Consider the following 17,233-nt stretch of genomic DNA (forward strand, 5'->3'; position numbering starts at 1 on the left):
GTCTTTCGGGTCACTGTTTATTACTTATAAAGATTTACTTGTATCTAAATAGCTATTCAGGAAATTTTCATCAAAAATAGAAAGGAAAAAGATAAATTAAGATTTTGTCAAGAATGCTTGGTCAGAAACAAAACTGCTGCCTAAAATGCCGGAAAGAGCCAAGACAGCAAAAAACGTAAAGCAAATATGGAATTTCTAGGAATGATTAATCAAAGGTGAAAAGTTAATTGATAGTTAAGTATAGCCACGCATTAAACACAAAAGAAAAAACAATTTTGTCTTTTGGGGACTAGCACATTTTGAACCAGATCTTGGAGGACCAGATCTTGCACACAGTGATAGAAATGCCAAAAGCAATTTACCAATCAGGTCTCCAACCACATCCAGTGCATAAATTTTGACTGTCTGAGTGGACGTTGGCGCATTGTCTCTGTCTTTTAAGAACTTCCAAAGGCACTTTAATGTGCGATCCATCACACAACGGAGGGCTGGCAGTATGTTTACAGGCACATAGCTCATACTGAGTTTGGAATTTTTCAGGCACCGTCCATTTTATCGGCAGAAATCCAGTTCCTTTATGAGAACCTTTGATTAAAACAAATTGGTTATCCTTAAAGCCATGCAACTAGAGAAACATTGTTAACAATCAAGCCATATCTTTCGTTAACTCATTAACAGTGCAAGAGGCTGAAATAGCAAAAAGATTGGATTGGGTTAAAATATCAGAATCTATCTTATTTTTGCTGGTGTATGGAGGATGGGGCGGTCTAGGACAAAAGTAAACAGATTGCAGAATTTTCTGACTACGCATTGTAAATATATGCAAAGTTCAAGTTGTGATGAAGTGTTAAAGAGGTCAGGCATACCGTCACACCAAGGCTGTTTTTGGCTTAAGCCGCAAGCACACCAAAGCTTCGTTTGTCCAGGAGTCAAATCTCGTATATTGCATGGTCCATACTGCGATTAAAGATATTTAATTAAGTTTGTTTACCAATATCATTTAGGGTTGGATGCTGTTAACGTGTATATCTCGGTATTTTTCTTATTACGCCTTTACTTGTGTGATTGGGCCTGTAGCACACTTTTGGGGATGTGGAGGATGATGCAATCGGCTAGACAAATAAAGGTGAAAAGAAGTTAAGAAAAGACGGGGGGCTGCTCCGTGAATAGCTAGATTTATTATACGTTATTTTATTTAACCAAATTTATAACGCGGATAATTTAGACAATAATATCAAGCCTTGAATATTTTTACTTGAACTGATTTTCAATTGTATTAACAGTATTTATGTTCTCTCTACAACAAGTAGTGTCATAATTATTGCTGTGACATATAAGCCCCAGTACTCCAAATTGTTGACTGATTAATTAGGCAGACTAGAACAATACATTACAACCTCAAGAATCAGGCTTTCTTCATTCAAGTTTGCCAAATAATCTTCAATTTCAAAATCTAGCTTTCGAACAGTAAAAACTTTGATATAAAGTTTCATTTTACCCACACTGGGCACCAGTTTAACCTTACATACATATTAACAAATCGTTAAGAGGGATTTCTTTTTGGAGACACATTTTCTCAGGTTGTTCGGTTCATTGATGGGTAAGCTCTCGTGAGACTTTTTGTATTGATTCGGGCATGTTGAAAATGAAACAAGTGCGTAATATTTGATTCAAACATTTGAGAATAATGTAAGCGTATGCTCTTTAATATGTATACCGCAAGAAAAAGGTTTCATTGATTTGGACCTACAGCTGGTCTCTAAATTGTAAACTAAGAATTCGTTACGCTCATACTCCTCTACAACCATACTATCTGGCATCCAGGGCAAAGTTATTTGACCTAATAACTCATCGGTGGTTTCTCAGAGAATCGGTCCGAGGGTAGACCGAAATGTCAACATAACAGATTTTCTTCGCGTCTTCTGTTTTGTTCGGTGACTACGACAGAAAATTGTTCAAGAATATCTCAAAACACTGAACAAAGAAGCAAAACGACTGAACGTCTAACTCAACATTACACTGAACAACATTGTCCAGTCGTTTGGCCCTGGCTCACAGCTGACCACCCAAGTCTTTAGCGTTAAAAAATGATTCTCTGGTCCTGCGAGTAAGGTTATGTAAAAGGTTCAACCAGCTTGTTTCTTTTGAGAATCATGGTAACATCGAGTAATCCACTTCATAACGCTGCGACAAATTTTATATAGTAATTATCCGGTGTACAAGTCGACCCGATGTGGTATCAATTTTAAGCTTAATTATGATGAAACTTTATAAACTCGACGTACAAGTCAATGACGGACATAGCGTATCCAGAAAGGGGTCATGTTTTGCTGGATGTCATATTGGTAGGAGAGCGTTCCCTGATCCAAGGCTACTTGTGATTCATTGATACAGTCAAAAAATTCGCGAATGCCACAAGGTTAATTTGGTTGTCCTTTCCGGATTCCAAGATAAGATAACAAACTAATAATTAAAAAATTTAAAAAAAATTCTATTCTTCTCAATATCTGATCATCGAAAATATAATTAAAATCTTGCATTTCACTTTCCACTTCATTCACATTATGCCAAAAAGATCATTTTCTGTTTCATTGAAATCCCAATTTCTGTTCCATCGTTCAATTTGTTCTGTTTCTGTTCCATTTTCTGTTCCATTGAAGGCATCGAACATACCACATTTCTTTAAGAAAAGGCTCAATAGACAACAAAACAAAATGGAAAATGATTTTTTTAAACTATATTATAGTGATATCCGGTGTATAATTCGGTTACCAATTTTCGACCCAAAGTTAACTAGCCTTGTGCCACATTGGGGGTTTTCATTTTTTGCGTCTAAAATTTGGGCCAACTTGATATTGCCAAGTAACAAGTGACATTGAAAAGAAGTCCAAAAGTTGGAGACCTGTCCTTTTTCTATCGTTTCTTAATTTTTGCAACAAGAATTAGTTTGTTCTTTTTCCGGAAGTCTAGTTTTCGTTTCCAAAATTAGCAAAGTTTCTTTCAGTGGTTGACACGGTATTGATAAGGTGGCAAAAATTTGGAAAACATCTACCAAAAAACCAAATAAACAAAAGAATATTTTCAGTTGGTGTAAAAATGCCATAAGATATAGATTCAAGTAGAAACTCAATAGAATAGGCGTAATCAACAATGTACCTCTCGACTGTCTACGGTTACCAATGGTTGCAAAAGCGCATATCATGCCATGGTGGTTGTTTCAAAAGGGAATTCCGGGGAGAAGGCCAATGCTTATTGAAAGAAGACAAAAGGGAAGACGATGGGTCCGCAGGGAAAACATGTGACGACTTTTAACTTGGAATAAGCACGTTTGTTATTGCGTTTTGTGAGGAACTGTTGTTGCTGTGCTGGCTTGTTTTGCTAGTTCGAAGACTGCCTTGCTGGTTACCTTGTCAAAGTTTGTTTTCAAACAGGTATTTCTCGCTGCCGTTTTATTGGGGACGTTTAGCCAAGGTGAGTAATTTCGCCTCCTTTTTCAACAGTCTCTTTGTACGCTTCTAGAATGTAAAGACAAGCTACTAAGCAGCTTGTTTACAAAATGGCATTAAGTGAGGAAATAATTCGAAGTTCCCATGGCTTCGGTAAGTTTTCATTGAATATGCAACTGCAAACAGTAGGAGAGATATAAGGGCTTGGAGGGCTGCAGCCCCCTAGTCAGGCAAAATTGATCGCGCAAATGGTATTAGGACAAGATCCATTATCCACCCCTAAAGGTTTTGCAGAAGCTACACCCTTGTGTACCCAAATAACGATTAACATTAATTTTATACAACATATAACATTGGTACAGAGTCATTGGTGCAAATGTTCTTTCACGGTATTTGTCTATCTTTCACGGTATCTTGGTAACGACACAATACAAACAAGATTTTGAAAACAACATTGCCCCTGTGATAAAAGCTATCCATCGTAGTAAAATGTGACGGAAGGGTTGGGCATAGCTTTTTCTTGTATAACTAGTAATTTCGCGTTTCTGATCATCTTTAATTATTTTGCGACCTTAAAACTTTGAGGTGTGTCAGAAGATAATTGATTTAGTATGCTATGTTTTCGCTTTTCCGTACTATCAACATAAATATCAAAGGGATATAGGGAATTATTAGGCAGATAGCTTGGTAGCTGCTAACTCTACAGATATAAATAGACAACCAATAGACTTGGAGCGAGTCTAAATGCCAATGAAAGGCTGAATAGAAATCATTATTGAAATAACAGGGCTCATGCCCGCTTATTCTCTATCCGGGAGTTTATGTTGTGTTTGATGCAAGTTTGACATAAACCACGATAAAACAAAAATGATTATAGAAATGCAACGACTTTCAAGGCCTTTTTCCAAAAACAAAGAAACAAGGCGTTATATTTGTGCGACATCGTAGTCTCTCATTTTCATGTGAAAGCGACTTTTTCTACATTCTGGTTTTTTAGCACAAACACATCTCATCAAAGGGCATGTGTCGTGAACATGATTGGCTAATGCAATATAATTATCTCCTTTGTTTAGTACAAAGCATGGAATCGAGGGTCAATTTTTAAGGCAGTGAAAATTAATTAAGAAGAAATGAAAGTCACGAAACAATGGAATTCCACTCCAAACGCTTTTGTTTTATTAGCCAACTGCTAATGCGACATTTAAAACAGCGAGGCTCGATTTGCAAGAAAAGCAATGTTGAGATAAAATCACTAGGAGCACCTGAGCCTCAAATTATCTTAAGCATAATAACATTGAGCCTCGGTAGAAATTACCTGGCTCTTATTGAAAGAGTATAGTCCTAAGCCTAACTATGAAAGGAAATACAAGCAAGATCCTTTTGTCAGGAGAAAGGTTTAGCGAGCTGACCAATGTTCGGGCTTGGCAGTTGTCTTTCTCCGAATTTATAATCACTATGTGGGCAAATCTCTCAGAAATAAAGCTGGTCAAATGAAAATGTGTCTGAAAATCATGTGGTAATAATCTCCTTTTCTGCAAGAAATACTGTAAGCTTTCATTGAATTTTATTTATCTTAGAAGAAAATATCGTGCTTTCAATTTGGCATAATCGTTAAAAATGAGACAGCCTTCTTGCAATGTTCCTCAGTTTATTTTCTGTTTGCACATATTTATCACAAACGTCCTTTTTCTCTTGATAACAGGATATTAAAATGGCACCCTCAGGCCATATCATGTTATCGTACCAATGGGACTACCAACAGGAGGTTCGCGAGATATGCCAAGCGCTAAGGCGTTTGAATTTTGAAGTTTGGATGGATATGGACTCGATGTCAGGGAATATTTATAATAAAATGGCCGAGGGAGTCGAGGGTGCTGATATTGTCATTATTTGTATGTCAACGAAGTACCAATCATCAGAGAACTGCAACAAGGAGTTTCAGTACGCACAAGTAAATCAGAAGAAAATCATCCCCATTAAGATGGAGAAAGGTTTCAATGCAACTGGATCTCTTGGCTTGATCACAGCCGGCAAACTGTACATCGACTTCAGTGATATGTCAAAATTTAATGAAAATATCAAGAGTTTGAAAAAAGAAATCGAATCTCATCTTGGAGCAGCAAAAGGTAGCTACAAATAAGTGGTTGATACGGGGTGTCCAAGTCAGACCAAAAAATACGCGCAGACCCGGACAAAAATATTTGGATTGTTCGCAGAACCAAGATAAACCAAATAACTCGCATACGTACTCTTAGCCCCAGAAAACAATCATGTCACCGACCTGAAAAAGTAACCTTAGACCAAGCAATTAAACTTTTTTATGGGTATGAGCTGGACACTCCGTTTTTTTAATTTTTCTTCATGTAAATGTTAAAGCTTATAGCCACAAACTAAAGCTGCATTTACATTAGGAAGATTTCCTTGATAATTTTTCTTTGAGAAATTTATTTTGCCTGTGTAAATTGGGGTGGATTGAGGAAAAATGACATTATTTTACTTGACAAGTGTTCTGAAGCTTGTTCAAAAGCTGGCATGCCAGTTTTTTAGCAAGTGCACTTGACAAGTAGAAAATTGTCATATGCAAAACTTGCCCGTGTAGATGACTTGACATGTAAACTTGACAAATTTGTCTCAATTCCAGAACCTTCTTTCCGGTCATGCATGGCCGCCACTTAGTTAATCTAAACCGATCAACGAACGTCAATGCTCTTGGAATCTCTGCACAGCCGCGAAAGCCTTCGGAATACACAGGCAGACAGTTTCAAAAGTTGGTACACCAATAAAATATTATTGCCTGCTAAGATTTCCTATGAAAATTTCGACGACTCCTAACGCAAAATTTTAGCCGTTGGAAAAAATTCTGAAAACTGCCGGGGTCTGTGAGTCTCAGTTCTCCAATCAAGTTTCCTGCTAATCTTTTGATCTGCTTTCGACTATGGCTTGCCAAAGGCAGAGCCCACCACTTTTTTCACAGTACATTAGTAGGCTGCAGCTGTACCACACACGAATAAAAGATTCTTCTCCGTTAAAGGAGCCATTTTGCAAGAAAATTTGGCGCGAAAAACCAGCTGCGTCAGCAAACCGAAGCTCCGCTTGCCATAACGCGAATAGGTATTGTCAAAGAGATTTTTTATCTTTCTGCAAGAAATTTGTAGAAATTGTCAAACAAAACTTGTCAATAGTCTACAGGTGCATGGAAACTTGTCAAGGAAAGTTGCCAAGGAAAAATTGCTCGTGTAAATACCGCTTAAAGGTACCCCTCACACGCTTATTGATTGGCCAATAGTTGATTGACTTAGGGCCTAACCAACTTTAGTATACGCCCATTGTCTGTAAAATTTCTTAAAGAATTTTGTCCCTGGTACAAAACAGTTTTGGTGCTGCCTATAAAAACGTTTCCCATGTGTTGTAACTATTACAATTCGTTTAAAATGATATTCTTTCTGTTTGAAATTCTTCTTTAGCGTCACAGGAACCGAGCAACAAAAATCAGGCAAATGTTGGTATGTTGTTACTAATTCTTCTATTTTTTTCAATTATTTAGATGATGCATAATAATATCTTAATCTTATCAAAGAGGCATAGCTAACGGGGTTGTAGGGGGTGTGATGTGACACCTCCTATATTTTTATGACATGTCGGTAAATCATTTGTTTGGCCACAAAATCATTAACTGCTTGTTAAAATCAACTGAAAATATGCACCGCTTACACATGACTGAAGAGTTTCACATCTAGAGGTCTTCAAAATATCAGTTATGATAAAAATGACTTACCGTAAAAGCTCTATTAAGCCCACGGGGGCCTTTTTTCAGTCCTAGAGGGGGGCTTAAAAGAGAGGGGGACTTATTAGAGAGATGGGGCTTATTAAAATTTGCAGAAAAAAATGTTTTAAATGCCCTTGTCTATTTTTTGTTACAAAAATGTCATACAAATTTTGTCAGAAAACTTCGCTGGCAGCTTCGAAAGTCTAATTAATCAATTATAAGGTCCTTATCTTCATCAGAATCACCAGGATCAATTGATAACCCTGGGACATCTTCTAAAAAACTTTCGACTGACTTCTTAGGCGCACAAGTAAGTCTTTACATGGGCCGTATCCAATGCACATGAACTTATTATCATGACACCCGTTAAGAGACCCTCTAGATGCGCATGTTTCCCTTGTTTGACAACAAAGGCTAAAGAGCAGTGGCGGCGCCAGGGGGTGGTATTTTTTTCGAAACATGGTCTACATATTTCGTTTAAAAACGGGTTAAAAAGCACCAGGTAGGGGTAGATCATATTTCCTAAGGAAATTTGACCTGGTACAATGCACTGAAACGAGACGATTAGGGCCTAGTCTCACTGGCTACGCCCATTACCCTCCCACTCGGCAGTAGCTGGCGCCGCCACTGCTAAAGAGGGGGGGGGGGCTTAATAGAGAGTGGAGGCTTATTTTAAGTTTTTGCTTGATAGGGAGGGTGTTAATAGAGAGGGAGGCTTAAAAGAGAGAGGGGGCTTACTAGAGCTTTTACGGTACATAAAGTGTTTCATTTCTTCACTCACCGAAATTGTTCCTTTCCACCGAAATTTTTCGAGTTCTTACATAAATTTACAAATGAAATTTAAAAATTTGACCAAATAATTTCAACCGAAAATTAAATGACAAAAATATTTGCCAAAACTGTTCTCTATTGGTAGGCAGAACTACTGTAATTATAATTTATCCTATTATATTTTGCAAATGTATGTTACCCTTAATTGAATTGTGCATGCATAGTGGAATTTTAAAATATTGAACTAGAATCGAGCCTCAATACACCTGTCATATGATTATATTGGTCAATTTCAGGTGGATGGCAAAAGGTGAACTCTGTAGCAGACATTGATCACTTCCTCGTAGATGACACAGAATATAACCGTGCTGGTTGTCTTGCATTGAAGACCTCTCGAAAGAAATGGCTTTGTGCTGAATCTGACAACCAGACTATTAAAGCTGATAGGGTATCAATTGGTCCATGGGAAAAGTTCCTCCTTTTGTCATCTGGAGCAGGTAAGTTCAACATTAAAGCCTGGACAGAAAGGTATCTTTCCGCATCTCCTAACGGATCAGTAAATATTGCAAGTAACCGTGCTGGTTCCAACGAAACCTGGTCAATATACACTAGGAATCATGCAATTGCTTTGAAGTCCAGTCATGGAAAATACTTATCTGCTCTGCCGAATGGTGACATTGATGCAACAAAGGATACCTTAGGGAATTATGAGCAATTTTATCCATTTGAAGAAACTGATTCAAGATGGAGGCAATGATTAGACAATCACAAATCATTTAGAAAGGAGCTTGTCATTTTGCAAACTTGTAACTTTTTTTAAAACATACAAGCTATTTTATTGTTCTTTTTAACATTTATAGTATGGAGGGTTTATGAAAAGGACAATACATATTTGTTCACTTATAGTTAATCATTTATTAAATAATGACAATATGGAATTTCTAGGGTACGTGTCTTATTTAAGCTTCAAATACCCTGTTAGAAATTAGCATCTTCACAAAAATATTATGATTGGTAGAAGTTCACACACAATAAAAAGAGTTCAGCAAGCATAGAGAATCTTTCAACAACAACAAAAAAGCTTGCATACCAGCCTTTTCTATATTCACTAACCAGTAAAAAGACAAAATAGTAAACCACTGAATTCTTTGCTGCAGGGCAAATTGATATCTTAAAGTTTTATTAGTAGTTGATTTCCTCTAACAGAAAACATCTTGGACTTCATTGATATGATTGCAGCTATAACCTGGAAATCCTCAGTTTCACTTTGATGGTCAATCAAATTATTAACAACCAGATCCAATATAAGAAGATGTTCAAGCTTCACACTCACCAAATTTACATCTTTCTTGTGGCATACTTTATTTCAAACTTTCTGAAAAGGTATCTCACTGGCTTTGCATTGTAGAACACAGTAGGAAAATCTAAATATTTGGTACTAGCCACATTGTCCCTAGTTGTGGTATGTGATGTTTCACTTCATAAGCTGCTTCCACTTTGATACCACGAACATAAGAGAAAAGACTAAGTAGTTCTTGTTCCTTTCTGAGCATGATTCTCCAATTCTTGTCAGTATCATGTCGGTATCCCATTAAGTGACACATACTATGAGCAATGTAGCGGACCATGTTAACACGAAGAGACAGACCACGTTGCAAGCGCTTTTCCTCAATCAATGGTGGGCAAAGAAATATGTCCCCAAGATTGTAGTCACAAGATGTTTTAGGGGTTAGTAATGTGCCATCAAATGACCCATCATTGAACGGAAAGGATAATACCTCACTGACATGGTCATTACGGCAAGATTCTATATTTAGGTTCCTCATTCTACTCTTGCTGATGCAAATTACACTGATATCATACATGGAGACTTCGAGAAGGCTCCTTAATAATGAAACATCTTCTTTTAACAACTTTGTATTGATTGGAATAATTTTCTGCATGTTTCTAACAACAAGTGAGCCTTTTTTAAGACATCTTAAACTCATTCTTTGTCCAGTTTCCTATGCAATGCTTCTTTAAGAAAACTGACCCTATGGCAGAGTGAGAAACACTTTCTATTACACTCAATCATCACAACATAATTCATGAACACCAACTTTTTTTCAGGCAAATGCTTTTAAGATGTTGCTAAATTAAAATCCAAATAAAATTATTTTGTGCATTACAATGTTTTTAAAAAGCAAAGGAGCTTTTGGTTAATGTTAAAATTCAGCAATTTCCTGACCCGTGATAATATTTTGAGGGCTAGTGTAGTCTTCTTAATCCCCTTTGTATTCCGATGAGGGCAGCAGTCAGCAGTCACAAGGTATTCAAGAACAATCCTGAACACATTCGATTTGAATGACCGTGAAAACAGTTACAGGAGATAACTGCAAGGTTAAACAAAGAAATTTTGAAAGCAGAGGTATTCACAACTTTTCAGAATACCTGGAGAGCATGTGCATTGGTATGTGTCCAATTTTGAAAAATCCTTTCTGTAGGGCTATATAAAGGTTTAGCCTTTTGACCCCATGGCATATAGGTATTCAAGGTACCAACACAGATGTTATATCAATCAGAATGTAATATTGCCCCAAGCCACCCCTGGTTGCAACATGTGACTGGTGAACAGTTTGTTTACAATGATCTATTCATAATTCTGTTTGTTTTGGCCTCGAGTTTAATTGTTCTCAGCCATGTGTGCCGATAGAACCAATTGTTTGAGCATTTAAACAATAGTTCAAAAATCCATCAAAATGTCACTTTGCTTTTGCAAAGGGCATACAAAAAAGTGTAAGAGCAACAGCTCATTTGCCTCCTCAAGGCTTGCTCTTGTCAAAGGTGGTCTTGTTTGTGACGAAAAAGCCCATTCCACCGAAAATTGGGATGCGAAAAGGGATGTAAATCGAGGGGTTTTAGTTAGACCATCTTAGTTCTTTATTTTATCTTGATAATATTTTACTTTTTAAAGAACATTTTACTGACACTTCATACAGTAGCATAGAAGAGATCAATGGCATAGATCAGAAAATTCATAATAGGGGTGAGAAGCTTTGGATTTTCAGACAAAAATCTATTAGTGTTGTTATTTTTTTCATAAGTTTTGACATAACATATATACTAAATTAGATGAGTAGAAAAGGAATAATACAGTAGCACAACTTTTATCATTTATTCTTTGTCAAGTGTCATTAATCATACTTCTTGAAGATTTTTTGGTTATCCTCTAAAAAAAGTATTTTAAGTACCAACATACCTAATCAGTGGCATCAACACAAGGTCAGCTGGGGTGGATTTTCTGCAGTTTTCACAGAGGTGGATTTTCTATTTTCTTGAAATCTGTTGAAAAATCTTGGGGGGGGGGGGGGGTGCTGACCAGATTGATTTCAATTTTCATTCTTGCAATAAAACCCCTGTTTGTTACCAAAAATGCTGCTTGATAAAGTAAGCTTGTTAAAAATTTTGAAATAGATAATAAATTCTAAAAAAAGTATTTCCTGAGATTTATGAGAGTCTGAGGGACATGTTCAGGAAATTTTGTTGTCCACCTTCAGTTTTTAGAGCTGGCGACACTATTTTGCCTAATTTGAAAAGGTTGCTGTCTAATTTAGAACAACATAAGACATTGTTTTATATAGCTTTAAAATATTTCCTCTCAAAATGTAACACTTGGAAGACAACCATGTTACATTTCCGACAAGGTCAGAAGTTTTCTGACAAAATAGCTGTTTAGCTAAAAGGGGGTGGTTTGACCCCCTCAGACTCCCCTCTTTCTACCCAACTGGGAAGGATAAGATTGTTGGAGGGCCACCATTGCTCAAGAGCAATAGAGAAAAAAAGATTGTTTAATAAATTTCATAAGAAAAATTTTTTTATAACTTTTAGAGGGGCACCAGTGCACCTGCCCTACCAGCAGCCAGGAGTCAGGGGGCACCAAAAATGACCAGTCTCTTCAAAGGGGGCACTAAAATCCAGTGGAAAGAAATGTGAACAAAGAAGACCACTGGACTAGCCTTGCTCCAAAGAGGTGCATATTTTGATAAAGTTAAAGAGGTGCATCCCTTGGCAGTCCCCCACTGGTCATCAACAGTATGTAACCCACTGATTTGCTTGACCTCACACAGGTTGGATATGAAACACAAATACTATGGGAATCTCAACGATCAGATTTTACAAAATAAAACCTCAAATCTACAAAGATACTTAGCCTTGTGTTTTCAATGGTATACTTCCTCTGTTGATATTCACATGTACATGTTTAATTGTTAAATGTTTTCCTAAAAATGCAATACCCTTACCACAGTCATGCCGTGGTCTTGTCAAATGCAAAATAGATAAAATTACGGGGTGTAAAGATAAATATACGCTTATGGATATTTTCTAGAATCCTTATTGAGCCTAAATCTAGGTATGTGGTAGATATTTCAAATGCAGTTTCAAATCATCCCAAAGAAGTTATAATTTCTTTGCTTTCACTAAACCCTTTTACACTATTGGTATTTTGGCATAATGATAAAGGAAAATTCATGAACATTTCCTTGGAGCTTGCATCTTTCTAAATCTATATTGGAAATATTTTGGATGAGTTTTCAGCCATCCAAGAACGTAATGATTCTAAAATCTTTCTAGGGGGCTCCCATTGTTGATTTGTGCCCCCTAGTGAATTTTGAGCCACCACGCCATTGAGGGGCACTACCTCAACCCAGCAGTAGTTATACAGCTTCTTTGTTTAAACTTAAATTTGATGGCTTTTTGAAAATCAGATGAGATAACCCTAAAATTTAAAAGGCTTACCATTGATACAGCAGGACATAGGTATAATCTTTCCTCAGCCGCTTTAGCATTGGTAGCCATCGACGAAGAAATTAAGCCAATATTTGCAAAAATATTGTGACATTCCACCATCACCACACAGCTTCTTTTGAAGTTGCCTCGTTTCGAAATAGCGGATTTTAAACCAATGATTGTTTTAAACAAAAGCGCATCTAGATCATTGTTTTATATTTTATACTGTGTTTGATTTCAGCATAGTATCAACTATGATTTCAGGAAGAAACAATCTTAGTTTTTTCCTTGGCACAAGAACACGATAAATTTTATACCAACAGAACGCAAAAAGGAACAAATTTGATGACAAATATATATTTTTCGGTAATATTTGATATTGCCAAAATAGGATACAGCTTTCGTGGTCATTGAGAATGTAGACATTTAGAAAAAAAACACACAGTCCGCATAGCAAGAAATATCTTTGCTAGAGGGTAGATACTTAATTGTATAACTCCTCATGGGCGTCAAAGTTAATCGCTTTTGTTTTTCTTTCGTCAATGTATGATTCATATTTGTTAACAATACAATACGTTGTTCTGATTTTTCTGTTTAATTTTTATTGCAAGTGTAGCTTGCCCTGGTTAAAGTGTCTATGCAGCGAAATTTACCATTCCAATATTTTAAAAGAAATCTATAGAATCCTTCGCCCTTGTTCTTATACAAAAAACAGAATCCCGATAAGTTAAATGGTTCTTTTTTTATTGAGTGTCAAAGTATGCATATTTTGCAGTTGCGTTGCGAAATTTTATTTCCCGCTGTGACGTCACAGCGATTAGTCGAGGCGAAACCATTTAGTCCGGCCTGTTAAATCACTTATTAGGTCGAATTGTGCAAATTGCAATACTAGCATGAAACTTGGGCAGTTTGATACGTTCTATTTTGAGCTTGTTCTATTTTTAAAGCGCAAGATATGAATAGGAACTATATCACATCTTTCTCAGCGTATCAAACTGCCTTTAACATTGTTTATATTGATAATTTCCCTCCTCCGTTTATGGCCAATGGTAGAATTAGGGGTCTGAATCAGAGTACCCAGTCTAAAAATAGAACTTAGGGGCAAGAAATGATTTGGTTCGATATCCAATCTTTTTCTGCATGTCGAACTGCCTTTATATCGAGAATTCCAAGTTTCTATGACCTAGCGTTTTTCGTTTGTGGCCAGGGGTCTGAACCAGAGAACCCCAGTATAAAAATAGAATTTAGGGGCATCAAATGAATTGGGTTTATTTTACATCTTTTTCCGCTCGTCAAACTGCCTTTATATTGTGAATTTCAACTTTCTATGAACTAGGATTCTCTGTTTATGGCCAATTGTACAATTAGGGGTCTGGACGAGACTACCCCAGTCTAAAAATAGAATTTAGGGGCAAATTATAGATCGGGTCTATATCACATCTTTTTTCTCTAGTTAAACTGTCTTTTTATTGTGAACTTCAACTTTCCATGGCCTGGTGTCCCCCGTTTATGACCAAAGGTACAATTATGGGTCTTGACCGGAGAACCCCAGTCTAAGAATAGATCTTATGGGCAAGATATGATTTGGGTCTATATCACATCTTTTTCAGCGTATCAAACTTGGTGTTTTCTGATTTTGGTGCTTGTATCACAATTTGCACAATTCTTCTGCTTATCTCCCTCACTGTGACGGGGCCCCTGTTTACGGACTACAATAAAGTCCCATACAACGATCCAAAGCCACTTTGTCCGACCTTCGCCCATTGCAAAGAACTAAGTGCTGCAGCCGTATTTCTATTACACCGGGATTGTTATTCTTAGTATGGTAGTTGTACAGCAAAGATAATTAGGCGATTCATGTCAACAAAATGTGTCAAATTCTGCGCAACGTAAAAGGGTGACTTATCTCCTAACGGATGACATATCTCCTAACATCACCGAGGAGCAGTGGCGGACTGGCTACCTTCCAACCCACCGGGAAAGTGCTAGGCAATTGGAGAGAAATCATGAAATCCCAGTTGCAATAAGACGCACAAACATTACGATTATGACAGGACATACATTTAACAAACAGTAAAGAGCAGCTACTTAGAGCGAGATTAATATTTTTGTGGGTACTAGCTTTTATAACAAAATGTCCCTAAAAAGACATAGAAAATGCACTCATTGAATCAATTTTTTCTACCTTTAAAATACAACCTTACTCTTAGAATCAATATCCACATGCCGAACGCTGTTGGATGGTTTTTATCGATTTTCTGGAAATCATTCTCGTACATCCAAACCTGAAGCATTTTAATGTTGAGTCAACACAGGGAATATGCACATATTACGTAATCAAAAATAGGCAATATGGAAAAATCTCCTTCTCCCTAAATTATTATTATTTTAACAAAATTTAAAAATTGGCCATAATAATGACCGTAAACGTTACAAAATATGTGAACGTTCCCATGCACAATTGCCAACACATCGATCATTTTATCCAACGTTAAATTAATTTTTCCAAAGTGTGAACCCTCTCAGTTTTTCGATGTCAGGCACTCGAAATAATTCGAATTAATCATGAGTCAAAAAACTAATATGGTTAGTCATAAGTCATTACTCAACTGAATAGTAATAATAATAATATAATAATAATAATAAATAATTTGTTTAAAGTTGGCGTACTAAATGAACGTCTAATAGCTATAAAGAAGCTAATTAAGGCAAACTATCTATAAAGAATTGGTATGAAATGAATGTATGGTACAATGTTAAAAATGTTTGAGGTATAATATTCTAAATAAAACCTAACCCAGCCATAAATATTTTACACAATCTACAGTCGCATTCTGCAGGGTGTGCTCTTAATTCTTTTTTAAATGTTGCCAAAGATTTGGACTCTCTTATACTGTGAGGTAGTGTTTGCCACAGTTTTTGACCTTAATATCTTACAGTTTCTATACCGTAAGAAGTTGTCCTGGCTTTTGGAATGCAAATCATAATGTACATTTCTTGTTTCAAAAATCTCATTCATGAAATTAGGGTTCAGGTTATGTTTGGTTTTGTATATTTCTACATAAATTTGGGACGTGACTTTTGAAATTAAGATTTTTATCTATTATCACCCCTAGCAGTTTCTCTTCAGAGCTTTCTTCAACAATGGCCTCGCCGATTTTGATCTTAATGTCATCTTGGTTTGTTCCAACAGTAAGAAGATGACATTTCCCTGCATTCAATTTCATAAAGTTTTCTGGAAACCACTTTGATAAAACAAGAGCATCAGTTTCTAGCCGTTCTAAAACTTTATCCAATTGACAGTCAGCTGCGAAAATCGTAGTATTATCAGCAAAGTTACATACTGCAGTATCAGTTACCATTAAGAATAAATCATTGATGTATAAATTAAATAGAAGAGGCCCAAGGACTGATCCTTGTGGTACACCTGCAAAGGTTTCTCGCCAAGTGCTGAATGAACCATTTAATTTTACCTTTTGTTTTCTACCGGACAGGTAATTATAAATCAATAGTTGAGCATCTTTACAAAAGCCATAGGCATGTAATTTCGCAATTAATAGCTCATGGTCTATGCAATCAAACGCCTTTGAGAGATCCATTAGCAAGGCACCAACCACCCCTTTTAGTTGGTAAATTATTCAGCTAGCAAAAGTAATTATTCAGTTGGCAAAAAAGTCTGCGAGTCAACTAGAAACACCCCTTGCTCACCCTCAACAGACATGAATCACTGCAAGTATTGTGGACTTGCTCAAAAAATTACAAGCGAGCCAGGTTTGTAGTGAGACTAGGCCTTCTCGGTGCGGCTACAATTATGACACTGCTGTCAAAAACACAAATATGTTCTTTTAAAGATTTCGAAAAACCATGGAGAATTTGCTGATCGCCTTCAATGCATTAAACAATAACGACGAATTGGGGAAACTTTGCAATTAATCTTAATTTCACTCAATTCGCAAAGATTGTTTGTCTTTTGAAAGTTTTCAAGTTTTTTTGAAAAATGCAACTTGGGACAGGGGCGCACCGGGAAATTTCCCGGTGTCCTGGTGGGCCAGTCCGCTTCTGCTGAGGAGTCACTTTTTCTAATGAACATCAACTATGCCGTTGAATGAATTTGCAACGGCTATTTTCCAATGTTTTCATTGCATCATGGTTGTTTCTGACTTTGCCTGCTAGTGTTGCATCAGCTGAAACATCGTTCAGCTGAAATGCATCAGCTGAAATGCTACTTTTTATTTTCTAATTAAGATTTTATCTATGGGCCCTGAAATTCTTGGACCCCCGAGTCAGTGACTCCCATGACACCCCAAATCATAAAAATGAAATATACTGTAAAGCAAAAGAAGATACCCAAAAAGGCTGAAATCTCCCGTATCACGGAAAAGCCCCCAAAATGGCCCGATCAAATCAACAATCAGATTCGAAATCTACACCAAAAACTACCCTAGGCAAAGTAGGTATCGTAAAGTCTCCTTCAAAGAGGTAA

At 36.7% G+C, this 17,233-nt stretch overlaps 3 protein-coding genes across 3 annotated transcripts; 1 reads left to right on the forward strand and 2 right to left on the reverse strand.

Annotated features, from left to right (window-relative positions):
* Nucleotides 1-187: 187 nt before the first annotated feature.
* LOC135694100 (uncharacterized) lies at nt 188-12,889 on the reverse strand. Its single transcript, XM_065212775.2, has 3 exons — nt 12,760-12,889; nt 867-957; nt 188-585 (listed from the first exon to the last, which is right to left on the reverse strand). The coding sequence occupies exons 1-3, from the start codon at nt 12,868-12,870 to the stop codon at nt 359-361; spliced, it is 429 nt and encodes a 142-aa protein (XP_065068847.2). The 5' UTR covers nt 12,871-12,889; the 3' UTR covers nt 188-358.
* LOC135694099 (uncharacterized) lies at nt 3,301-12,835 on the forward strand. The gene is made up of 4 exons (XM_065212774.2): nt 3,301-3,471; nt 5,149-5,572; nt 6,911-6,949; nt 8,280-12,835. Exons 2-4 carry the CDS (start codon nt 5,158-5,160, stop codon nt 8,738-8,740), a joined length of 915 nt encoding a protein of 304 aa, XP_065068846.2. The 5' UTR covers nt 3,301-3,471; nt 5,149-5,157; the 3' UTR covers nt 8,741-12,835.
* LOC135694101 (endoribonuclease YbeY) lies at nt 9,033-9,971 on the reverse strand. Its single transcript, XM_065212776.2, has one exon. It carries the CDS (start codon nt 9,969-9,971, stop codon nt 9,408-9,410), a length of 564 nt encoding a protein of 187 aa, XP_065068848.2. The 3' UTR covers nt 9,033-9,407.
* Nucleotides 12,890-17,233: the final 4,344 nt, after the last annotated feature.

Source organism: Rhopilema esculentum, chromosome 11, assembly GCF_057945365.1.
Source record: "Rhopilema esculentum isolate cy_ngs chromosome 11, ASM5794536v1, whole genome shotgun sequence".
NCBI classification, from domain to species: Eukaryota; Metazoa; Cnidaria; class Scyphozoa; order Rhizostomeae; family Rhizostomatidae; genus Rhopilema; species Rhopilema esculentum.